The sequence below is a fragment of the Jaculus jaculus genome, chromosome 5, assembly GCF_020740685.1.
Source record: "Jaculus jaculus isolate mJacJac1 chromosome 5, mJacJac1.mat.Y.cur, whole genome shotgun sequence".
In the NCBI taxonomy this organism is placed as follows: domain Eukaryota; kingdom Metazoa; phylum Chordata; class Mammalia; order Rodentia; family Dipodidae; genus Jaculus; species Jaculus jaculus.
The window spans coordinates 157,752,757-157,779,188 of record NC_059106.1 but is presented as its reverse complement, the minus strand read 5'-3'; the positions used below and the strand labels follow the sequence as shown (position 1 = coordinate 157,779,188).

The 26,432-nt window shown below is 43.1% G+C and overlaps 2 protein-coding genes across 4 annotated transcripts in view; both read left to right on the top strand.

The window, feature by feature from the left end:
* The window catches only part of Tmem50b (transmembrane protein 50B), a 59,155-nt gene extending 33,110 nt beyond the window's left edge, over positions 1 to 26,045 (top strand). For all 3 annotated transcript variants that reach the window (XM_045151072.1, XM_045151071.1, XM_045151073.1), the window contains 4 exons: positions 5,039 to 5,106; positions 14,248 to 14,340; positions 17,990 to 18,047; positions 24,225 to 26,045. In XM_045151072.1, the coding sequence (XP_045007007.1) occupies positions 5,039 to 5,106; positions 14,248 to 14,340; positions 17,990 to 18,047; positions 24,225 to 24,270 (265 nt within the window). In that variant the 3' untranslated portion in view covers positions 24,271 to 26,045. The remainder of the gene's footprint in view (positions 1 to 5,038; positions 5,107 to 14,247; positions 14,341 to 17,989; positions 18,048 to 24,224) is intronic.
* On the top strand, positions 6,049 to 6,279 carry LOC101601108 (ubiquitin-like protein 5). Its single transcript, XM_012947929.2, has one exon. It carries the CDS (start codon positions 6,058 to 6,060, stop codon positions 6,277 to 6,279), a length of 222 nt encoding a protein of 73 aa, XP_012803383.2. The 5' UTR covers positions 6,049 to 6,057.
* Positions 26,046 to 26,432: the final 387 nt, after the last annotated feature.

Here is a 26,432-nt window from a genome sequence, read left to right as displayed (position 1 = left end):
TTTCCACAATGGCTGGACCAGATTGCATTCCCACCAGCAGTGAAGAAGGGTTCCTCTTTTTCCACATCCCCGCCAACATTTATGATCATTTGTTTTCATGATGGTGGCCAATCTGACAGGAGTGAGATGGAATCTCAATGTAGTTTTAATCTGCATTTCCCTGATGACTAGTGATGTAGAACATTTTTTTAGATGCTTATATGCCATTCGTATTTCTTCCTTTGAGAACTCTCTATTTAGCTCCATAGCCCATTTTTTGATTGGCTTGTTTGATTCCTTATTATTTAACTTTTTGAGTTCCTTGTATATCCTAGATATTAATCCTCTATCAGATATATAGCTGGTGAAGATTTTTTCCCATTCTGTAGGTTGCCTCTTTGCTTTTTTCACTGTGTCCTTTGCGGTGCAAAATCTTTGTAATTTCATTAGGTCCCAGTGGTTAATCTGTGGTTTTATTGCCTGAGCAATTGGGGTTGTATTCAGAAAGTCTTTGCCAAGACCAATATGTTGAAGGGTTTCCCCTACTTTTTCCTCTAGCAGTTTCAAAGTTTCCGGTCTGATGTTAAGGTCTTTAATCCATTTGGACTTAATTCTTGTGCATGGCGAGAGAGAAGAATCTATTTTCATCCTTCTGCAGATATTTATCCAGTTTTCAAAACACCATTTGCTGAAGAGGCTGTCTTTTCTCCAATGAGTATTTTTGGCATTTTTATCGAATATCAGGTGGCTATAGCTACTTGGGCTTACATCTGGGTCCTCTATTCTGTTCTACTGATCTACATGTCTGTTTTTGTGCCAGTACCATGCTGTTTTTGTTACTATGGCTCTGTAGTATAGGTTAAAATCAGGTATGGTGATACCACCAGCCTCTTTTTTGTTGCTCAGTATTATTTTAGATATTCGGGGTTTTTTGTGATTCCAAATGAATTTTTGGATTGTTTTTTCTATTTCCATGAAGAAAGCCTTTGGAATTTTGATAGGGACTGCATTAAATGTGTAGATTGCTTTAGGTAAGATTGCCATTTTCACGATATTGATTCTTCCAATCCAGGAACAAGGGATGTTTCTCCACTTTCTAGTGTCTTCTGCAATTTCTCGCTTGAGTGTTTTAAAGTTCTCATTGTATAGATTCTTTACTTCCTTGGTTAGGTTTATTCCAAGGTATTTTATTTTTTTTTTTGATGCAATTGTGAATGGGAGTGATTCTCTGATTTCATCCTCTGTGTGTTTGTTGTTAGCATATATGAAGGCTACTGATTTCTGTGTATTTATTTTGTATCCTGCTACATTGCTGTAGGTTTTGATCAGCTCTAACAGCTTGCTAGTAGAGTCTTTAGGGTCCTTTATGTATAGAATCATGTCATCTGCAAATAATGATAACTTGATTTCTTCCTTTCCAATTTGTATCCCTTTTATGTGTGTCTCTTGCCTTATTGCTATGGCTAAGACTTCCAGTACTATATTAAATAAAAGTGGGGACAGTGGACACCCTTGTCTTGTTCCTGATTTTAGTGGAAAAGCTTCCAGTTTTTCCCCATTTAGTAATATGTTGGCTGTAGGCTTGTCATAAATAGCCTTTATTATATTGAGATATGTTCCTTCTATTCCCAGTCTCTGTAGGACTTTTATCATGAAGGGATGTTGGATTTTGTCAAATGCTTTCTCTGCATCTAATGAGATGATCATGTGATTTTTGTCCTTCAACCCGTTTATGTAGTGTATTACATTTATAGATTTGCGTATGTTGAACCATCCCTGCATCTCTGGGATAAAGCCTACTTGGTCAGGGTGAATGATCTTTTTGATATACTCTTGTATTCTGTTTGCCAATATTTTGTTGAGAATTTTTGCATCTATGTTCATGAGGGAGATTGGTCTGTAATTTTCTTTTTTTGTTCTATCTTTGCCTGGTTTTGGTATCAGGGTGATGCTGGCCTCATAGAAGGAGTTTGGTAGAATTCCTTCTTTTTCTATTTCCTGGAAAAGCTTAAGAAGCAATGGTGTTAGCTCTTCCTTAAAAGTCTGGTAAAATTCAGCAGTGAATCCATCCGGGCCTGGGCTTTTTTTAGTTGGGAGATTATTGATAACTGTTCGGATCTCCATGTTTGTTATAGGTCTATTTAAGTGATTAATCTCATTTTGATTTAATTTAGGTAGGTCATATAGATCAAGGAAATCATCCATTTCTTTCAGATTTTCATACTTTGTGGAGTATATGCTTTTGTAGTATGTCCCTATGATTTTTTGAATTTCTCTGGAATCTGTTGTGATGTTGCCTTGTTCATCTCTGATTTTATTAATTTGTGTCTCTTCTCTCTTTGAAGAAATATTCTTAATGTTTAATTCTTTCTTGAATAACTTCTAAATTTTATTGATGGATTCTTTTTTTTTAAATAATTTTATTTATTTATTTATTTGAGAGCGACAGACACAGAGAGAAAGACAGATAGAGGCAGAGAGAGAGAATGGGCACGCCAGGGCTTCCAGCCTCTGCAAACGAACTCCAGACGCGTGCGCCCCCTTGTGCATCTGGCTAACGTGGGACCTGGGGAACCAAGCCTTGAACCGGGGTCCTTAGGCTTCACAGGCAAGCGCTTAACCGCTAAGCCATCTCTCCAGCCCTCTTTTTTTTTTTTTTTTTAAATAGGATATTTATTTAAGAGAGAGAAGGCAGACAGAAACAGAGTAGGTATGGGCACACCAGGTCCTCTTGCCCTTGCAAAGGAACTCCCTACACATGTGCTACTTTGTGCATTTGGCTTTACATGGGGACTGGGGAGCCACACCTAAATCACGAGGCTTTGTAAGCAAACACCTTTAACTGCTGAGCCATCTCTCCAGTCCTGTTTCCTTTTTTATTAAGGTTGAGGAGTTTTTGTTATTGTTTGTTTTGGGGCAGGGTTTCACTTTGGCAGCCCAGGCAGACCTAGAACTCCCTATATAACTCAGCTGGTCTTGGACTTACAGTGATTCTCCTGTCTCAGTCTCCTGAGTGCTAGGGTTAAAGGTGTGTGCCACCACACCTGGCTAAGGTTATTTTCTTAAGAAATATATATCTAATGTATATATATTATATACATGTTATATATGTGCATGTGTGTGTTGGTTATTTTGTTTTTGGCTTTTGAGGTAGGGTCTCACTCTAGCTCAGGCTGACCTGGTATTCACTCTGTAGTCTCAGGTGGCCTTGAATTTATGGCGATCCTCCTACCTCTGCTTCCCAAGTGTTGGCATTAGAGGTGTGTGCCACCATGCCTGGCTTATTTTTGTTTTTTGATGTAGGGTTTCACTTTAGCCCAGTCTGATCTGGAATTTACTATGTAGTCTCAGGGTGGCCTTGAACTCATGGTGATTCTCCTACCTCTGCCACCCGAGTGTTGGGATTAAAGGTGTGTGCCACCACGCCTGGCAAAAATATTTTTATTTATTTATTTACAAGTAGAGTGAGACAGAGAGAAAGAGAATAGGCATGCCAGGGCCTCTAGCCTCTGCATGCATGTGCCACTTTGTGCATCTAGCTTTACATCGGTTCTGGGGTATAGAACCCAGCCCTCAGGATTTGTAAACAAGTACCTTTAACTGCGAAGTGATCTCTCCAGCCCCTCAGGTTATTTTTTAATAGCTAGGAATAAATGTTGAATTTTGTCAAATCTTTCTAGCAGCTGGGCATGTTGGTGCATGCCTTTAATCCCAGCACTGGGAGAGAGGCAGAGGCAGAAGAATCCTGTGAGTTCGAGGCCAGTCTGAGACTACATAGTAAATCCAGGTCAGCCTGGGCTAGAGTGAGACCCTACCTAAAAAAAAAAAAAAAAAAAAAAAAAAAAGTCTTTCAGGCATTGATAGTTTATCATGTGCTTTTTCTCCTGAATGACCATGTTTGTGGGTCCCAGAAGGCATGCTTTTTCATTTTAGTAGGTAATAGCAGGATAAGTCTTATAGTCAGTGGTATCTTGGAGTTCTAGTAACATGTCTTTGCTCTTTAAAATTAATAGCAACTTAGGGCTGGAGATAAGGCTTAGTGGTTAAAGCGCTTGCCTGCAAAGCCAAAAGATCCTGGTTCAACTCTCCAGGTCCCAAGTAAGCCAGATGCACAGTGTGGTACATGCATCTGGAGTTTGTTTGCCATGGCTGGACGCCCTGGTGCACCATTCTCTCTCTCTTTCTGCCTCTTTCCCTCTCTCAAATAAATAAATAAAGAAAAATAAAATACTTTAAAATTAATAGCAACTTATATTGCTTAGGGTGTACTTTAGGGGGAAACAAAAATGTAAAGCCAGGTATGGTGGTGCACACCTTTAATCCCACCACTCAAGAGGCAGAGGTAGGGGCTAGAGAGATGGCTTAGCGGTTGGGGCGTTTGCCTGCAAAGCCAAAGGACTTCCATTCAATTCCCCAGGACCTCAGGACAAGGTGGCACATGCATCTGGAGCTCATTTGCAGTGGCTGGAGGCCCTGAGGCACCCATTCTCTCTCTCCCTCCCTCCATGTGTGTGTCTCCCTCTTTCCCTCTCTCACTCTCTCAAATAAATAAATAAATAAATAAATAAAAAAGAAGAAGAAGAGGCAGAGGTAGGATAATCACTGTGAGTTCAAGGCCACCCTGAGACTACCTAGTGAATTTCAGGTCAGCCTGGGCTAGAGTGAGACCCTATCTTGAAAAACAAAAACAAAACAAAACAAAAATCCTTTGTATTCACTAGGATTTATGTGTAATTTAAATAATTAAATATTAGCTTTGGGGCTGGAGAGATGGTTTAGTGGTTAAGGGGCTTGCCTGTGAAGCATAAAGACCCAGGTTCAATTCCCTAGTACCCATGTAAGCCAGATGCACAAGGTAGTGCTGGAGGCCCCGATGTACCCATTCTCTTTATGTGCCTTTCTTTTACTTTCTCTCTCAAATAAATAAATGAATAAAATAAAAATTGTTTTAAGTATTGGCTTTGGTTAGGAAGTAGTTTGTTTCATTTCTAAATGATAGAAATACCTATGAGTGTTTTACTGGCATGAAAGCTCATTGCCTAATTTTGTGTTGTTCTAGGATAAATGCTGTGTCCAATGCTCAGGTGAGAGGCGACAGCTATGAAAGTGGCTGTTTGGGAAGAACAGGTAAAGTCACTCTGTGCTGTTGATGGATGCTGGCAAAATGAGAACTGGTTAGCCGAGAATCCGAAACCTTGTAAGGGGTCATTTTTTTTCAGTACTGGAAATGACAAGAGAAAAACAGTTTTGTATTTTTTTTTGGTTTGTTTTTCAAGGTAGGGTCTCATTCTAGTCCAGGCTGACCTGGAATTCACTGTGTAGACTCAGGCTGGCCTCGAACTCACAATGTTCCTTCTGCCTCTTCCTCTTGAGGATTAAAGGCGTATGCTACCACACCTGACTTGAAAATAATTTTCTATTAACTTTACGTCTTTAAGAAAGTTAATGCTCTTATTTTTGCCATGCTATGTTGCCCATGGAATAGATGAATGTGACTGTTCAAAATCAGTGCATCATAGGTTTAATCTGGCCCATAATCTTGCTTATGAGGATATTGCTTATGAACAATAATAGGGCAATAATGGACATTTTCTCAAGCTAGGATTATAGATTTTTACATTCAGTTTTTTGGGAAACCAGCTCACATTTAATAGTGATATTTGATATTTTAAAATTGTATAAGTTTTTGACATTAGCCCTCCCACCCTCAATTTCATATTTTAAAGCTTTATTTTTAAAAAATGTTTTATTTATTTGTTTGGCAGAGAGACAGGGGGGATGGAGAGACAGAGAGAAAGAGAGAGAGAGAGAATGAGCACGCCAAGGCCTCTAGCCACTGCAGACGAACTCCAGACACATGCCCCACCCAGAGCATCTGGCTAATGTGGGTCCTGGGGAATTGAACCTGGGTCCTTTGGCTTTGTAGGCAAATGCCTTAACTGCTAAGCCATCCCTCCAGCCCTGTTTCATCTATTAAAATGACAGGGAGAGAGAAGCTCCTGGCTCAGAGTTTGGTGGTCTGTGCCAGTAGCTGGTGAGCATCTTCGCATTTGTGATCAGACATCCGCTCCAGTCAGAATGATCGAGGTTGTTTGCAACGACCGTCTGGGGAAGGAAGTCCGCGTGAAGTGCCACACCGACGACACCATTGGGGACCTTAAGAAACTGATCGCAGTTCAAACTGCCACCCGTTGGAACAAGATTGTCCTTAAGAAGTGGTACACTATTTTTAAGCACCACGTGTCACTGGGAGACTCTGAAATTCATGATGGAAAGAACCTGGAGCTCTATTACCAATAGAGCAGAATTCTTTCTCCTGCCCTGCTCCCCACCCCCTTTAATCCCAGCACTTGGGAGGCAGAGATAGGAGGATTGCCATGAGTTCAAGGCCACCCTGAGACTACATAGTGAATACCAGGTCAGCCTGGACTAGAGTGAGACCCCACCTCAAAAATCCCCCCCCCAAAAAGAAAAAATGACCAATTAAAAAATGTGAGGGAGAGAAAAGAGTGAGAGAAAGAGAGAAATTAGATTCTAGCTTCACTCCTTATAAAGAGCAACAAAGAACGTGGGAGATGGCTCCATGGCTAAAGACATTTGCTTGCAATTCCTGCCAGCCCAGGTTCAATACCCCAGTACCCACATGTTTGATGTGGCAAGAGGCGTAGGTGATCTCATACTATGTCCATCTCTCCCTGTCTTTCCTGGATGGCTCTTTCCCCATATGTCTTCTCTCTCCGTCTCTCTCTCTCTTTCTCTCTCTCTCTTGCTCCCCCAAATATATAAAGGAATGAAATTTAAAAATTATTTATTAATACGATTTCTAAATTACAGTAAGATAAATGTAATCCCACAAATCCTTAGTGAAATTTCAAATTTACTTTATTGTAGGAAATATATGCCCAGTCAAGTATACCTGTCATTTTGTATTTTCCTTTGCGTTGTTTTATTCGGCCTCTGTGTTCTCAGAGTACTGACTGACCTTGACTCATCAAAGCAGAAAGTCAACTACTATCAATTATACACACGGTTGTCTCTCACCAATGTTCAATGTAAAATGATAACAGTTACCAAACTTAAGAATACATGCTAAAATTATCCATACTAAGGACAGGAAAAGTCTATTCATATTTGAGAATTTCACCTCTGTATGTACATAACATTGCTCCACTTTTTGTATTTGTTTGCTTGTTTGTGTGCTTTTCAAGATAAGGTCTCACTCTAGCCTAGGCTGACCTGGAATTCACTGTATTCTCAGAGTGGCCTTGAACTAACACCGGTCCTCCTACCTCTGCCTCCATAGTGCTGGGATTAAAGGCATGTGCCCCCACGCCTGGCACATTGCTCCAGTTTTAAAGTTCCAGGATCAGGTGGAGCAGGCACTTGGAAAGCCTTCAGAATAAAAAACATAAAATCGTGGATGAGTTTGGGTTCTTTCAAAAGTCAAGTGAAAGATCAGCTGGCTGCATACTAAATGACATTCTTAATGAATATTTTTAAAGATAAGCTGTTAAAATGTGTTATTACCACTTTCTCTGCTTCAAAACTTATCCTATGCAATATTTAATGAATTTAATCTTATTTCCATAGCAATGAGTGATAGGCAAAGACCAAGAATATTTTCACACAAATAGTGTCTCTTGAAGGCTCAAATGAAAACCCACTGGCTACCTCACCCATCTTGCAGCTACCTGAGTTGACATGACCACAATGACAGAGAACAGGTTGAAACGTATCCTTTCCCCTCTCTATGCCCTGTATCTTAGTGAATAAGCTGTGAGGCTAAAAATTGGCAGTCTTGGATCTTTAGCATTGAAATCAAAAATATAAAAGACCCTACTATTTCCTTTACCCCAAAGAGAACGTGGAGTCTCTGAATCTTTTTATGTTATGAAGCTATATTTACTCAAGTCAATGAAAAAAAAAAACTACATATTTTTACTGGCCATACCATTGTGAGAGAGAATAAAACCCATTTTAAAAGCAATTGTTTGTGTTACATATGACATATGCACAAGCAAATAATTGCATTAATAACACCACACATGTAGACATCCAAGAGGAGATATTACTGGAAAAGCAGAATTCAGGTCTTCCTCCCTATATTATTTTACTCCAACATCATCTTTGTACAGAGCTTAACTGCATTCTGCAAACTCAAAATCTTAATCCTATGAAGACGCAGCTTCCTAAAATAACGGTGAGCTCTAATGACATGTGACCCTGATCCTAGAAAACAATCTCAACAGACTGTCAGTAAGAAGGCCTCAGAATAGACTGGTTAACTATTACAGTTCTGAACTGTGTCTTCAGCCAGTCCTCGCCATCCTGCACATGACAAGGACATGGCCCTCATGTGACATCGTCTCTGGGCCACAGATCCAACTTGTGTTCTGCTGGCGTTCATAGTTCCCTATGTTGTACTCTAAATTGATCTGAAGCATATATTAGCACAGTCCTCTCTGGTACAGAGACTCTTCGGGTAGTGCAGTTTGTTTTAATATTATTCAACACTAACCTCAAATGTTATCAGTTTCTACAATTAAACAAAAACCATTCGTTTAAAAAAAATAAAATAAAATGACAGGGAACCATCATCAATCACAGGTTAGTGGGTTTAACGAGTTTACCCAATCAGACCCAGAGTGTCCCATAGTTAGTTTTTATCTTCCAGAGTTGAAAAGTTCAGATTCTCCAGGCATTCTGTATTCATTGGCACGTGTCCAGAATTGCTATCTTCTCTAGCTGGGGAATGTTAAATGCACCAGTGAAAAATGTTTTTTTCCCCTTCAAGGGGAAGAAAGAAAATTATTCCTCAGGATCCAGTTAATCTGATTGTCCCATCTTTATAGGCTCTTTTTATTTTTATTTTATTTTTCAAGATAGAGTCTCACTCTAGCCCAGGCTGACCTGGAATTCACTATGGAGTCTCAGGGTGGCCTCGAACTCACGGCGATCCTCTTACCTCTGCCTCCTAAGTGCTGGGATTAAAGGCATGCGCCACCACGCCTGGCTTTTATTTTTATTTTGTTATTTGCAGTAGAGTAAGAAAGACCCAAACCTTACCTGAGTTATAAGAAACTGGGAAGGGACTGAGCATGAGTCATTGAGCTGCTCCTTCACCTCCATGCCCAGTGCATGTGCTTCACAGACAACCAGTGCCGGTGTCGCAGAAGACGACGACTGGAATTACAAAAGCCAAAAGCTGAAGGCTGGAAGGAGCGAGAGGTGGAGGGTTGAGAGCCCAGGGAGAAGAACCAAGCGTTCACATCAGCCCAGGCACAGGGGCTGCCAGATGCTAGACACCAGCTGGGAAACCCGTGGTCCTCACGGTGGTGGTCAAACCCCACCCACTGGTGTCAGGAAGATGCCGCCTGCATGCACCAGACACAAGATTCCAGGTCTTCAAAGGGAAGGGGATGTGCAGAGGGCCCTTGGTGGTGGGTCCCACCTTCCAGCCTCCGTGCAGTCCCACCATCTCCTCTGGACAGCAGGGGGCTAGGTGGCCTGCGGCGGCCTTCTGAGACAGCCACGGCGAGGGGCGCTTCTCTGCGGAGGCTCAGCGGCTCGGGGCTCACTGCAGGGAGACTGTCTGGTGGAGTGTCCGTTGCCAAGAAGACCACCAAGGGGGAGAGGCGCAGCTGGAAAAGGGGTGCTTTCCTGGGAGTCTTTGCTTCCTTGGCGCTGATGATGAATGAGGGAAGCGGGATAGAAAAGGCAGCCCCTGGTGATGTCGGAGGACCGCACTGCTGTGAGGAAAGCCAGGGGCCAGCCCAAGCCAAACCAGGAAGGCCAGTTCCTATCTATGACTGGTGCATTTCAGCACCTTTATTGAGCCAGTGACACTGAAAACAGCACAGCGAGTAAAGTGACGTATGCAGCAGACTAACAGCGGACCGACACGGGTGGGGAAGAGACTCCAGACTCCCCCTGGGTCAGGAGCAGAGCCTGCAGCAGAGGGTCGAGGGCATGCCAGCGGTTATTTTGCTGACCTGGGGAACACATGAGGCTTCCTCCCTGACACCTCAAATGCCAGGTCAGCCATGTCTTGGAACCAAATGGCATTCACAACTTTGCTAAGCACAAACAAGGGAGCGCCCAAAAGAGCACCGACATGGAGGTGAGGAAGAACTCCAGCCACAACCGAACATCCCTACGGGTCACCAGTGATCCGGGCTGTTACTGACAGAAGCACAGGAATAAACGCTTGGTAAACAAGAGGAACTGAGCCACAATACTCCACCATTGGCTAACACTGCGTGGCTCACTCTCTCGTTTTCGCTGTGTGCTCTGGGCTCTACCGTGTGCCACGACCTACTTGCCCTTCTTCGGCACAGCTCTTCTCTCTCTAGCTAGATTGGGCATCTAGCTTTGAGTTGGTGCAAATGCCCCAGATGGAGTCTTTGATTCCCCTGCCAAGGTCCTGGAGACAGGTATTGACACTATCACCCACCTCTTCACTGTCCTATATACAGAGAAGAAAGTACCCCAAGATCTCTCCTCACGAAAGGCAGATTCTGGAGGAAGCTTCATCATGGTGGAAAACGCTGACTCACTTCATCATACATCCACAGCAGAGAGAGAAAGACCTCAATTCTTTATATATATATATTTATTTGCAAGAGGAGAGAGAGTGAGAGCAAGCATGCCAGGGCCTCTTGCTGTTGCACAAGAACTCTAGATGCATGTGCCACTTTGTGCATCAGGCTTTATGTGGGTACTGGGCACTCAAACACAGGCTGTCAAGCTACCACCTTTAACTGCTGAGCCATCTCTCAGCCCCCAGTTCTTTTTCAAAAACTTTTTTAATTTTTGTTTTTCTGAGGTAGGGTCTCACTGTAGCCCAGGCTGGGCTGGAATTCACTATGGAGTCTCAGGCTGGCCTCACGCTCAGAGATCCTACTACCTCTGCCTCCCGAGTGCACGTGCCACCACCCCCTGCTTAAAACCTTGTTATTGACAACCTCCAAACATACATACAGTGTGTCCTGATAAAATCCCCACCCAGCACCCTTCAATTTTTTTTCCCCAATTTGGGTGCATATGTGTGTGTAGGCCAAGACGACTTTGATATTATCCTCAGGCCAGTGGTCTACTCCTTTTTGAGCCTAAGCAGCACTGAGTAGGTGGGGCCGTGGGTCTTGTGAGCCCTTCTCTCTCTGCCTCCCTAGCACTGGAATTACAGATGCACGTTACCTCACCCAGCATTTATGTGGATATTGGGGATTGCACTCAGGTCCTCTTGCTTACAAAGCAAGCACTTCATTGACTGAGTTTTCTCCCCAGCTGTCTTGTTCAATTCTGTTTGGTGCAAACTTGACCTCAGTATTGGGAAAGCTGAGTCAGGAATATTATGAAATCAAGGCAAGCCTGGGCTCCCTAGAGAGACCTTGTTCCAATCTCTACTCTTCCCCGCAAAAATATTAAAACAGTAAATACAATGTGAATGAGACTTAAAAAAAAGTATTTATTTATGAGAGAGAAAGCCAGACAGAGGAGGATGGGGAGGGAGAGGGAGAATGGGCATGCCAGGCTCTCCAGCCACTGCAAATGAACTCCAGACACATGCTCCACCATGTGCATCTGGCTTATGTGGGATCTGGAGAGTCAAATCTGGGTCCTTAGGCTTTGTAGTCAAGTGCCTTAACTGCTAGGCCATCTCCAGCCCCTGTAAATGAGACTTCAATAAAGCTACGAAGAGTAAGAAGCAGGTGTGAAAAAAAAAATCATTGTATGGGTTGGAGAGATTGCTCAGTGGTTCAAGGCACTTTCTTGCAAACCTGATGGCCCTGGTTCAATTCCCCAGTACTCACTTGAACTCCAGATATATGTACCATTTTGTGCATTTGACTTTATTTGCAGTGGCAAGAGGGTCTGGCTTGCTCATTTTCTCTCCTCTCTCTCTCACACACATTGAAAATAATTTCTTTTAAAAATGTTACCTGTTTGGGCTGGTTTGCCTGCAAAGCCAAAGGACCCAGGTTCGATTCTCCAGGACCCATACAGGCCAGATGCACAAGGGTACGTAAGCATCTGGAGTTCGTTTGCAGGGGCTGAAGGCCCTGGCGTGTCTATTCTCTCTCTCTCTCCCTCTTTAATTCTCAAATAAGTAAATAGAATATATTTTTTTAAAAAAACTTACCTGTTTGAAAAGCCTTATGGTCTGGGTTTGATTCCCCAGCACCCCTGTAAAGCCAGGTGCACAAAGTGGTGCATGCTACCAGGGTTGTTTACAGTGGCAGGAGTCCTTGGCACCCCCCCACCAACACTCTCTCTCTGAAATAAATAATTTAAAAAAATCATCGATGAGGCTAGAGAGGTTGCTTAGCCATCAGAGCCAAAGGGCCCAGGTTCAGTTCCCTAGTACCCATGTAAAGCTGGATGCACAAAGTGGTTCATGTGTCTGAAGTTTGTCTGCAGTGGCTAGAGGCCCTGGCATACCCATTCTGTCTATCTGCCTCTCTTCTTCTCTCTCAAATAAATATTTTTTTTTTTTAAAAAAAAACATTGGTGACCCAGCAGAAGTAATTCCTTCCAGTGCCCTGGAACTCACTGGGGTAGACAACTGGGGTGGGGGTTGCCCTGGGTAGGGGCTGTGGTGGCTGTGGGATTGACTAGAAACTGCTCAAGTTTCTGTGGAATCCAAATACAGTTTTCTAAGAACATAATGGATGGAGAGGAGAAAACCTATGGTGGCTGTGGAGGTCCTGATGCCATGGATGGTGAACTAATGTCTTCTGATGGTCATGAATGCTTTGTAAACAGAGAACGTGCACTAACATCGGGAGTAATCAAAGCCATGTAGGGTGGCCTGGGCAGTTTTAGAGTGAGCCCTTCAATGTGCCATCAAAAGTACGTGTGTAGGGCTGGGGAGATGGCTTAGTGGTTAAGCGCTTGCCTGTGAAGCCTAAGGACCCCGGTTTGAGGCTCGATTCTCCAGGACCCACATTAGCCAGATGCACTCTGGCTAATGTCTCTGTCACTCTCAAATAAGTAAATAAAAATGAACAAAAAAGAGAGAAAGAGGCAGAGAGAGAGAGGCAGATAGAGAGAGAGAATGGGCATGCCAGGGCCTCCAGCCACTGCAAACGAACTCCAGACGCGTGCACCCCCTTGTGCATCTGGCTAGCGTGGGTCCTGGGGAATCGAGCCTCGAATTGGGGTCTTTAGGCTTCACAGGCAAGTGCTTATCCGCTGAGCCATCTCTTCAGCCCCAAAGGGATACTTTTCTTTTGGCATGTGAATATGTGTGTCATATACATGCATGTGTGCATGTTCATATGTGTGTGGGTGTATGTGGGTGCTCATGCATGTATATTTGAGACTAGAGGTAGACATGGGGTGTCCTCCTCAGTTACTTCCACCTCATTTTCTGAGGTGGTCTGTCACTGCATCTAGACCTCACTGAGTCAGCTAGATTAGCTGGCTAGCAAGCCCCAGAGATCTGCCTGTCTGTCTATGTCTTCCCAGAGCTGCAGTTACAGGTGTGTACCACCTCACCTGGCATTTTGTGTGTGTTCTGGAGATCCAGTCCCATTCCTTTTTGTATATGTTGTAGCAAAGTTTAACCTACTGAGCCATCTCCCCATCCAAACTTTCCAAGGGAATATGATACAGGCTGGCTGCCTTATCTGTAGGAAGTCTGACTGTCCTCTGAGGAATGGCTGGTTTAGGACTGGAGAGATGGCTTAGCAGTTAAGGTACTTCGCTGCAAAGCCAAAAGGCCCAGGTTTGATTCCCGAGGACCCATGTAAACCAGATGCACAAGGTGGTGCATGTATCTGTGTGGTTTGCAGCAGCTGGAGGCCCTGGCACACCCATTCTCTCTTATCTGCCTCTTCCTCTCTCTCAAATAAACAAATAAAATAATTAGTGAGTGGCTGGTTTATACAATGTTGAATGAGGATGTGCTATAGAAGCTTACCCTGGTCCAGAGGGTCCTGTTCATCTGTCTCCATTCCTCCTGGAGGTGCCTGATGAATGCATTTGCCACTGCTTACCAAGCAGTGCCTTTCAGTTAGGGTGTAGTGCTCCAATAATTGCCAATGAAGTTTGCCTAATTTACTCAGATAATAGTTTCTCTAGCCAGTAAAGAGATAATTCCCCCTTTCCATATAGCTTAACCCTTTTTAGTTTGCATTTGAATATTCATGTAGTTATATATTATAGAGGGCTCATATTGTAGTATGTACTAAGTCGACCTTCTGTTGTTCCATTCTCTTAGACCTGCAAAGATGAGCAAAGTCATGCATCCTCTTCTTCACACAGGTGCTCGAGTCTGGCTCTTCATTGGTTTCATGTTGATGTTTGGGTCACTTATTGCCTCCATGTGGATTCTTTTTGGTGCATATGTTACTCAGAGTAAGTATGTATGCCTCCTTTACCTCACAGGATGGATTCAGGTGGTTTTGCTGTCTACACCCACCTGGAGTAAACTTTAGTGTAGTTAGTGTGCAGCTATTTCTCTGTGTGAGGATTTACTCATTGTTTTATTTATTTATTTATTTATTTATTTATTTATTTATTTATTTATTTATACTTATTTATTTGAGAGTGACAGAAAGAGAGAGAAAGGGGGGGGAGAGAGAGAGAGAGAGAGAATGGGTGCACCCGGGCTTCCAGCCACTGTAAACAAACTCCAGACATGTGCACCCCCTTGTGCATCTGGCTGACATGGGTCCTGGGGAACCGAGCCTTGAACTGGGGTCCTTAGGCTTCACAGGTAAGCTTTTAACCACTAAGCCTTCTCTCTGGCCCATATATATATTTTTTGAGGTAACATCTCACTCTTGCCCAGGCTGACTTGGAACCTACATTTTAGTCTCAGGCTGGACTTGAACTCATGGAGATCCTCCTGCTTCTGCCTCCCAAATGCTGGGATTAAAGGCATGTGCCACCACATCCAGCTTTCATTGCTGTTTCTTTTCTTTCTTTCTTTTTTTTTTTTTTTTTTTGGTTTTTCGAGGTAGGGTCTCACTCTGGTCCAGGCTGACCTGGAATTAACTCTGTAGTCTCAGGGTGGCCTTGAACACACGGCAATCCTCCTACTTCTGCCTCCTGAGTGCTGGGATTAAAGGTGTGCGCCACCACGCCCGGCTTTCATTGCTGTTTCTTGATCTTTGGCAGCTAGTACATTTTGAGAAACTTTTTGATTTTGAGTCAGCATTGCACATTACATATGCTTTATTTAGAAAGTGAATAATCAACTTGGGCTACAGTGAGACCCTGCTCAATAAAAATGTCCAAAAAAGATGCTGGATGTGGTGGTGCACGACTTTAATCCAGCACTGGGGAGGCGGAGGTTAGGGGTATCACTATGCCTTAGAGGCCATCCTGGGCTACAGAGTTGTTACAGGTCAGCCTGGGCTAGAGTGAGACTCTGCTTAAAAAGAAATCTTGGTAATGGAGAGATGGCTCTAATTAAAGGCGCTTGCTTGCAAAGCCACACAGCCTGGGTTTAGTTCCCCAGTATCCATGTAAAGCCAGATGCACAAAGTGGCACATATGTCTGAAATTTATTTGCAGTGGCAGGAAGCCTTAGTGTGTTCATAAATTCATAAATAAATAAAAATATAAAAAATCTTCAGAAAATATACAGAAAGGAAAATAAGTAAATTACTTTACTTCAGAAGGCATTAAAAATATTTTTCATTCATTCATTGCTGAAGCTCTTAATCAGTTAACCAGGCTGCTGCTTTTGTTGTTGTTGCTGTTATGAGGTAAAAAATGCAAGTGTTACTTTATCTTGCCATTCAAATATATGTAAATTTATATGTATAAATGTATATATTTGGTTTTTCAAGGTAAGGTCTCATTCTAGCTGAGGTTGACCTGGAATTTACTGTGTAGTCTCAGGCTGGCCTTCAATTCACAGAAATCCTCCTACCTCTGCCTCCTGAGTGCTGGTATTAAAGGCCTGCTCCACCACACCTGGCCCTGTTCAATATTATTTATTTAGTTTTTTTTTTTTTTTTTTTGAGGTAGGGTTTCACTCTAATCCAGGTTAACCTAGAATTCACTATATAGTCTCAGGGTAGCTTCAAACTCACAGTGATCTTCCTACCTCTGCCTCCCAAGTGCTGGGATTAAAGACGTATGCCATCACGCCTTGCCTAAATAATTTTTTTCAATTTTATTTATTTATTTATTTGACAGAGAAAGAGGGAGGGAAGGTGGGAGGGAGTGGGAGAGAGAGAGAGCGAGAGAAAGAGAGAATGGGCGCGCCAGAGCCTCCAGCCACTGCAAACGAATTCCAGATGCATGTGCCCCTTTGTGCATCTGGCTAATGTGGGTCCTGAGGAATCGAACCTGGGTCCTTTGTCTTTGCAGGCAAATGCCTTAACTGCTAAGCCATCCCTACAACCCTTCAGTAATTTTTAAATGAACATTTGTAGTTTTACAGAAAAATTCACAAAAATTTTAAAAGTAAATAATTAAAAATTAATTAGTTTTTGTTTTCTGTGGTGATAGTTCTTCCAGGATGGTCAGTAAAAGAGGGTGGTAAGTTAACAGTGATTCCTTTTGTATCTGTCACAGTGTGTACAGTATAACTCATGAGTTCATGAAAGGAAATAAAAGAGCATTTTTTGCTTTTTTGAGGTAGGGGCTCACTGTAGCTTGGGCTGACCTGGAAATCACTCTGTAGTCTCAGGGTGGCCTTGAACTCACAGCAATCCTCCTTCCTCTGTCTCCCAAGTGGTGGGATTAAAGGTGTGCGCCACCACGCCCAGTAGGAAATAAAAGGCTGTTAAATAATCAAGCATTTAATTAATCTATTTTGATATTTTTAAAAATTATTTATTTATTTATTTGAGAGCGACAGACACAGAGAGAAAGACAGATAGAGGGAGAGAGAAAGAATGGGCGCGTCAGGGCTTCCAGCCTCTGCAAACGAACTCCAGACGCATGCGCCCCCTTGTGCATCTGGCTAACGTGGGACCTGGAGAACCGAGCCTCGAACCGGGGTCCTTAGGCTTCACAGGCAAGTGCTTAACCGCTAAGCCATCTCTCCAGCCCTCTTTTTGATATTTTATATGACTGTACAGGCCATAGACTGCAGAGGGTGAGACATTGCTTCCTTGGCACTTGTTTCCTTGAGACAGTGTTTCATTATGTTACCCAGGCTAGCCTTGAACTCCTGGGCTGAGGTGAGCCTCCTACATCAGCCTCCCAAACAGCCAGAACCATAGGTATTCAGCCTCAGAACTTAAAAAAAATTCTCATTTTTATTTATTATTATTTAATTTTATTATTTATATTAATAATAATATTTTTATTATCTTCTTATTATTTTTAACTTTAGAAACATGCACCACCATGTGCATCTGGCTTATGTGGGTACTGGGGAATCGAGCCTGGGTCCTTAGGCTTCACAAGCAAGCAAGCACCTTAAGCCATGTCTCCAGGCCCCAGTCTCAGTACTTTTAATTTTTTTTTTTTTTTTTGATTTTTCAAGGTAGGGTCTTACTCTAACCCAGGGTGACCTGGAATTAATTCACTCTATTCTTAGGATGGTCTCAAGCTCACAGCGATCCTCCTACTTCTGCCTCCCAAGTGCTGGGATTAAAGGCATGTGCCACCATACCTGGCTACTTTTAAACATTTTTTATTTCTTCATTTGTGAGTAGGCACACACACACTCTGGGCACGCCAGGACCTCCAGCCACTGCAAATGAACTCCAAGTGCACGCACCACTGTGCATCGAGCTTTACGTTAGTACTGGAGCACTGAGCTTTGCAGACAAGCGTCTTAGCTGCTGAGCCATCTCTCCAGTTCCCCAAGTCTCAGTACTTTTGATATAGCCAGAGACATAGCAGTTAGACAAAGAGAAAACCTGGTGGTAAGTTCATTGACTTTTCTCCAGTGTAAGAACAATCTTTTGTTTTAGAGAATGAGGTTGACATTTTCTTATTTCGCTGCAGATGTCTTAGAATTGAGCATGAAAGCAGTGTGCTCTCCTACGCAGGCTGTCTTTGCAGTTTTCTAATGTGGTCTCCTTTGTGTGTGCAGACACTGATGTGTATCCAGGACTAGCTGTGTTTTTTCAAAACGCTCTTATATTTTTCAGGTAAGTTGCCTTGTCATCAGGGGTTCTGCTCTGCTTTCTTTTTTTTTTTTTAATGTTACCTCCCCCCCCCGCCTTTTTAATGTTACCCTTTCAGTTCCCATTTAAGTTTTAAATATGTGTCATGTAGTACAGTATTCCTACTTGATAGATGAGGAAGTAAGGCTCAGGGCTTGCTTAAGGATATTAAGCTAGTAAATGCAGACTAGGGATTTAAATCATAAAAAAAAAAAACAAAAACAACCAGGTGCCCATATTTTTAAAAAGGGGAAATTAGAATTGACCTACAATATTCATGCTATATACAAAATTTCATGGCATTTGAGTTTTCTGATGAGTCTTCAAGACAACTTAAAAAGGAAGTGTAGGGCTGGAGGGATGGCTTAGCAGTGAAGGTGTTTGCCTGCAAGGCCAAAGGACCCAGGTTTGATTCCCCAGGACCCACGTTAGCCAGATGCACAAAGGGGTGCATGCGTCTAGAGTTCATTTTCAGTGGCTGGAGGCCCTGGCACACCCATTCTCTCAATCTCTCTCCTTCTTTCTCTGTCAAATAAATAAATAAAAATAAAATATTTCTTAAAAAAGCAAGTATAAAAGTAAAATAATACTAAAACTTGGCATCATGGCTGGTTAGCTCAGCCCCCATCCAGAATCTGTAAATGATCCCAGCCTGGGTCACCCTGCTTGCCTCCCTCCTGGTGGGAGCTCTTTCTGCTTCCTCTTCTTTCCTTAATCCAATAAAGTCTCTCCAAACCTTAAAGAGTTCGGGTTCTTTTTAGCATTATTTCTTTAATTATGTTTTTCTTTCTATCTTGCTTTCCTTCTGAGATTCCAGGTAGATTTCTATCGGGCTGCTTCTCCCCACCTGCCTCAGGCTGGCTTTGAACTCCCAGCTTAAGCTATCCTCCTACCTCAAGCTTCAAGTTGCTGGGACTGTAGGTACCACCGTGCACAGCTCCTGCACTAGGCTTCTTGAAGTTAACATAGTGCACTGACTGTTCCTTTTTTCATTTCTGCTTTTTGTCCATGTTTCCGTTTGGGGAGTTTCTACAGTTGTCTTTAAGTTCACTGTCTGCACTTTAGTGTCTCAGTGAAATTTTAATTTCAGATAACACATTTCTTCAACCCTAGAAGCTTGATTCAGGTCTTTTTTTTTTTTCTTCTAAAATTTTATTTTATTATTAGAGAGAGGGAGAGAAATAGGCAGAGAAAGAGAGAGAGAGAGAGAATGGGTATGCCTGGGCCCCTCTGTCCACTGCAAACGAACTCCAGATGCGTGTGTCCCCCTTGTACATCTGTCTCACGTGGGGAATTGAACCTGGGTCTTTGGCTTTGCAGGCAAATGCCTTAACTGCTAAGCCATCCTTCCAGCTCTCTCTCTTTTTTACAAAAAGATTTATTTAGCTGGGCGTGGTGGCGTACGCCTTTAATCCCAGCACTCGGGAGGCAGAGGTAGGAGGATCGCCCTGAGTTCGAGGCCACCCTGAGACTCCATAGTGAATTCCAGGTCAGCCTGGGCTAGAGTAAGACCCTACCTTGAAAAAAACAAAAAAACAAAACAAAACAAAAAAAAGATTTATTTATTTACTTAAGACAGACAGAGGGGAAGAGAGAGATAATGGGTATGCCAGGGTCTTCAGCCGCTGCAGACGAACTCCAGACACATGCATCACCATGTGCATCTGGCTTACGTGGGACCTGGAGAATCAAATCTGGGTCTTTAGGTTTTGCAGGCATGCGCCTTAAGTGCTAAGCCATCTCTCCAGCCCTTGATTCGAGTTTTTAAAACTAACTTACTTGTTTATTTGCTTACATGTTTGTGTATGTGTTGGTGATAGGGTGGACGTGGCAGGGTCTATGGCCACTGCAAATGAACGCCAGGTATCTATGCTCCCAGCTTTATGTGAACGCTGTGGAATTGAGCTGGAGCCGACATCTTCAGCTGTTGAGCCATCTCCTCAGTCCTGGTTTAGGTCTTTTTGATCAAAGTTTTCCATGTCTGTCCTTCACATTCATGTTTGTTCTGCTTTCTTGAACGTATAGACTATATTAGTAACTATATTGGTGTCTTTGTCTATGTTCTTGTTTCATTTTCTGGCTTCCTTCTGTTGATTATTGCTGTTCTGTTTTTCTTCAGTTTAGCGCTCTCTCCCTGGTTGTTGCTTCATATGGTGGTGGTGGTGGTGGTGTTTTGTTTTTTTTATTTCCCCAAGGTAGGGTCTTGCTCTAGTACTGGCTGACCTGAGGTTCATGTAGTTAGAGTAGCCTTGAACTCATGGTGATCCTCCTACCTCTGCCTTCCAAATGCCAGGATTAAAGGTATGCACTACCATGCCTGACTTAGTGTTTGAGTCTCCCCCCTCCCCCCGCCAAGGTAGGGTTTCACTCTAGCTCAGGCTGACCTGGAATTCACTCTGTAGTCTCAGGGTGGCCTTGAACTCACAGCGATCCTCTTACCTCTGCCTCCCGAGTGCTGGGATTAAAGGCACACCCCACCACGGCGGGCATAAGGTTGGAGTTTTTGCTGTTTATTTATTTGAGAGCGAGAAGGAGAAATAGAGACTGGGCATGCCAGGACCCCTAGCTGCTGTAAATTACTCCAGATGCATGTGCCACCTTATGCATCTTGCTCATGTGGGTACTGGAGAATTGAACTTGGGTCCTTTGGCTTTGCAGGCAAATGTCTTAACCACTAAGCCATCTTTCCAGCCCTGTTGATGCTTTTTTGTTTGTTTGTTTTTGAGACATTGTCTCATGTAACCCAGGCTGACCTCAAACTCATCATGTTGCTGAGGACGGCCCTGAACTTCTGATCTTTCTGCCTCTGCCTCCCTCTCCCAAGTGCCAGTGTTACAAATCTGCTGCCACCATAGGTGAGTGTTGTTTTTTTTTAAACCTAGTCACCATTTCTGAGTTTCCTTCATAGATACAGTCAGGTATCTTGGAAACAGCTTGATTATCAAGTCTTGTTTTTTGAGCTTTGTGAGACAGAAAAAGGACAGCTTAATTCCAGGATTGATGTGTCCCCTGTCCTATGACACCAGTTCCTTCTGCATGTTCATCCGGTGCCCTAGTGTTCCACGTGTTGGGAGGACTCTCCACTGTGTAAGAACGGGAGCTTCTGCTGGCTGTGGTGTAGGCCTATAACTCCAGCACTCAGGAGGCTGGAGGCAGGGGGATTATGAGATTGAGACCAGCCTGGGCCATATACTGAGTTTGAGACCAACTGGGCCACCATGATGAGACCTTGCACTCCTTCAGAGCTCTGGGACTTGCTGTTTCCAGACCCTTGCATCATTTCTTCACAGGCCCCTCAGTACTGAATCAGGGGTACCCCACACCCTGTAGCTCTCCTGGGCTGCTTCCTGTGCTCTTTGTTGAAGCTTTTACATCGGGCTTTGTGAACTGTCAACTCAGGAAGACAACCCTCCCCCAATGCACCACACTCTATCTGGGTTTCCTCTTACCACACTGGGAATTCCTGATTATGAAAGATGTTTGGATCTTGTGATTAAATTTCTTGGCAGGTGAATATAGTACATTTCCATGAAAGCATTTTTTAATGCAATTTTGGAATTAAATTTAATTTCAGATGCAGCCTTTGGCGTTAGGTAAGCCACATACGTGACAAGTGAATGACTAGAACCTTGTATAACATAGACGGGGCCCAGATGGACAGTGACGGCCACCGTAGCTTGGAGCTTGGCCCAGAGGCTGGCAGGTTTGCAAGACAGCTTGTGCTTCCACGTGCTGGCCTGTTCTCCCACCCTGGGGTGCAGCCTTCCCTGGCTGTTTCCTTGCAAGCTGATCCTCCACTTCCTGGTTATTACCTTTGGAAGTTTCTTAAGGCCCTGTCCTAGGCCATTGTTTTCTCTTCTCCTTACTTTTCCCTCTTTCCGTAAATTCATTATCCTCCCACTTCAGTTATTGCTTATATGCTAATAAGTTGCAGACATATTACTTATCATTAGTTCAGACCAAGCCTTGTACCAGAGTCCTATTTAATGTTCCTTCTTGGGTTGTTGACATTTTGCATTAGACACACTTATCACGCCTACGACTCAACTCATGGACTGGTGTCCCAGCTCTCTGTCTGCCCTTCCCACTTTGCTAAAATAACTTCCACTCTTCCCTTGCATCACAGTTCAGTCACCACTTACTCAGGAAAGTCTTGTTTACTCTCCCAGGTCAGATTCTTACATTTCACTTCACAATACTGTATGCCACTTGTTTTACAGCATATATATTTTAAAATTTTTTTGTTTATGTTTATTCATTTATTTTGAGAGTGAACGAGAAAGAGGCAGAGAGAGCGAGAGAGAGAGAGAGAGAGAGAGAGAGAGAGCAAGAGCCTCCAGCCACTGCAAACGAACTCCAGACACGTGCGCCCCCTTGTGCATGTGGCTAACATGGATCCTGGGGAATCGAGCCTCGAACCAGAGTCTTTAGGCTTCACAGGCAAGTGCTTAACCACTAAGCCATCTCTCTAGCCCGACAGCATATTTTTACAATGGGACTTTTACATGGATTTGGTCACCTCCCTTACAATATTCCTAGTTCTATAAGAGAGCAAATTCGTTCAGTTTGATTCTGTCTCATCCCAGCATTTAGCCAGAGGCCTGGTGCATACTAGTACTCAGCTCACAATAATTATTTATTAAAGGAATGAAGAATTCCCTGGGTGTGGTAGCCTTTTAATTCCAGCACTCCACCCAGAAGGCAGAAGTGGGAGGATTATTGTGAGTTTGAGGCCAGCCTGAGACTACATAATGAGTTCCAGGTCAGCCTGGGCTAGAGCCGGACTACCTTAGACAGACAGACAGACAGACAGACAGACAGACACACACACACACACACACAAGATAGAATAGACTCCTAGAGATTTAAAAAAAGACTCCCAAGTAAGCCACCATAAGACATGTCCCTTTCTTGGAGAAGTTTCCTATGTATCATAACTATAGACTTTAATTAAGATCAGACACTGCTTTATAAAATAAGTACATACGGGCTGGAGAGATGGCTTAGTGGTTAAGTGCTTGCCTGTGAAGCCTAAGAACCCCGGCTCGAGGCTCGATTCCCCAGGACCCACGTTAGCCAGATGCACAAGGGGGCGCACGCATCTGGAGTTCGTTTGCAGTAGCTGGAGGCCCTTGCGTGCCCATTCTCTCTCTCTCTCTGCCTCTTTCTCTGTCTGTCATCTCAAATAAATAAATAAACAAAACTTTTAAAAAATAAATACATTCAGGGCTGAAGAGATGGTTCAGTAGTTAAAGGGTTTGCTTGCAAAGCCTCATAGCCTGGGTTTGACTCCCCAGTACCCACATAAAGCTAGATATACAAGGCAGTGCATGTGTCTGGAGTTCATGTGCAGGAATCCCTGGCATACCCATCCATTTTCTCTCTCTCTCTCTCTCTCTCTCTGTTTCTCCCCCTCCCTCATCCTTTCTGTCTGTCTTTCAAATAAATAAGATATTTTTTTTAAAAGAAATTAGGCCAGGTGTGGTGGCACATGCCTTTAATCCCAGTACTCAGGAGGCAGAGGTAGGAGGGTCACTGTGAGTTTGAGGCTAGCCTGAGACTACACAGTGAATTTCAGGTCAGCCTGGGCTAGAGTGAGACCTTACTTTGGGAAAAAAAAAAAAAAAAGGAATTAGTACTAAAAGAGGTAAAGAGGCAAGATGCCATTCAAGGCATATTTAGAAAATAAATTCTAGGGGGTGGGGAGATGCTCAGCACTTAAAGGCACTTGCTGGCCTGCGTTTGATTCCCCAGTGCCCACATAAAGCCAGATGCACAAAGAGGCACATGCGTCTACAGTTTATTTGCAATGGTAAGAGGCCCTGGCATTCTTGCACATTCTCTTTCTGTTTCTCTCTTTCACAAATAAATAAATAAAATATTTTAATTAATTAATTAATTAATTTCAGAGAGAGAGAGAGTGGGCATACCAGGGCCTCGAGCCACTGCAAACAAACTCCAGATGCATGTGCCATCTTGTGCATCTGACTTACGTGGGGCCTGGGGAATTGAACGGGCTCCTTAGGCTTTGCAGGCGGGCACCTTAACTGTTAAGCCATCTCTCTAGCCCCATAAAAATATTCTTTTTAAGAAGAGAATAAAATTCATTCCATGTTGCTTGTGGCTGTTTCCCCCTGATAATTTGTATTTATCTCTTTCTAGTACTCTAATCTACAAATTTGGAAGAACTGAAGAACTCTGGACCTGATCACTTCTTAAATCACACTTTCCTTTTGTTACATTCTACTTATAGATAAGTTTTATCTCAATATAATTTACACATTGCCAAATGGAACAGATTATATTTTACGTTAAATGTTTTGATTCTTTCTTTTTCTTATTTTTTGAGGTAGGGTTTCACTCTAGCCCAAGCCGACCTGCAATTGACTGTGTAGTCTCAGGGTGGCCTTGAACTCTGTCCCATGAGTGCTGGGATTAAAGGCGTGTGCTACCACACCTGGCATATGTTTTGATTCTTTATGTTTTTACACCCTGAGTTTTGAGATACTTTTAGAAATGTTTGTCTTATCTTTTTCATTGACTTGACTGTTAATATGTACATATTACATGACTGTATAGGTTGGATGGTGTCAGTTTTTTTTTCTTCCTGAGGCTTAAGGATTTACTGGTTCCCTGAGCCAGGGTTGTGTCATATAGTGTTTTAGAGAGAAACACTGTCTCATATCTCTTATGTTTGAAGACACGCAAAAAATATTCAGCTCCATATAACCCGAAATAAGCATTGAACCATTAAAAATGGTATTTCTCCAAGTTGTACTTTATTTTGGCTTAGAAATGAGATTTTTTTAAAAGGAAAAATGTTTGTCCTTATGTATTAGAGAGGTGAACTTTTTATATGAAGATTTTTTTAAATGCCCAAAGGACTAGTTTGAAAGCCTCTTTTAAAAAGAATTCCTCTACTATGACTTTGTTTGAGAAGGGATAACGCTAGATCAAATCAACTCGGTTTTTTATGGTTCATATGAAAAGACCACAAGGCAGCTTAGCAGTGTGCTTCCCATAGCAGCAGCCCTCACCCTCTCCTGGGCTGCCCGTGTCCGCCATGGCACAGGGCACGGCCGGCTGCTGGGAGCCGTGCAGGCGCGGAGGCGTGCGGCAGGAGCAAGAGGTGCAGTTCCCGGGCCCAGTGAAGGGTCAGGCCGAACCCCCGCCGCCCTACCTGCACGTCTCCTTTTGCGCGAGCTCTCCAGCCTTGGGAGGAGTTGCTGTAACTGTATCTCCTGAAGACTGCCTTCCCTGGATGGTATTTGCACTGTGTATATTCCTGTGGCTTTTATTGCCACTTTTGCTTTCCCAGAGGGATTTTATAGAACTTTATCATAAAACAGTAGTATCCATTGTAGAATATGCAACCTCTAATGCAAGCCTTACTCTGCATAACTTCCTCTTGTCTCGAGGACTGACTGCACAGGATGGAGCAGCCTGGGACAGACACTGTGCCTTCGTCCACAGGCGCCTCGCTTCAGGACTTGATCTCTTCCTAGGAAGGTCAGCTTTGTCTGTCCTCCAGCAAATTACAAAATGAACTCCATGTTTCTACTCTTGTAACCTGTTGCAATAAATACTACTTCCCACGCATTCGAACATTGTTAAGTTTGCTGGAGAAAATGAGCCATACAGATTAGTTTGCCAATTACTCTTCAGTTATTCAATTATTAAGTCTGATTAAAGGGGCATTTTGTACTCACACCACGAGCAGAAGTGATGTGCTGAGGCCATGCAATGCCAAGAAAGGTTTATGACGGGCATCCCCGATGACCAGCTGAAAGTGTTGGTGGCTTCTGCTCATGACTCTGCTGTGAATTTTGTTTGAATTGGGAATAAATGAATTCATTTCTTTTGTTTATTTTTACATTAAAAGAGAGATAATGTTAGTATCTCATAGATACTGTGAGTCAGTAGAATCCTGTTAATCATCTAAATGCACATGATTCTTTTAATAAAGCTCTTACTATTACACAAGTGCAAGACTGTTGAATCTGAATGTCTTTTATTTTTGTATGGACCCTGTTATCAGAGAATTCTCTGGTTATTCTGTTGTAGCCATGTACACTTTTCCATTATATGTGTTTTTTCTTCTAAGACTATGGCATTCATCAACTTGATAAACTTGGACTACTGAAAGAGTGATAGTATCAAGCCACATCCCTTGAGAAAGAGCCTCAGGAGTGCTTGACGTATCAGCAACTTCTGGATTTCTGCTTTGGTGCAGTTTTAGTACCCTCTGTCTCCATCTCCCTGGCGCAGGTTGTCAGGCTCACTGTGGGAGCAGCGCTCCTGCTCATCTTGCCAGTTCCTCTGTGCTTTCACCCGCGTCCTGGTGGCTGTGCAAGGGGTGGGTGGTTCAAC

Coding starts and splice junctions, on each gene's coding strand:
- LOC101601108 (XM_012947929.2), top strand. CDS start 6,058: ATGATCGAGGTTGTTTGCAACGACCGTCTGGGGAAGGAAGTCCGCGTG.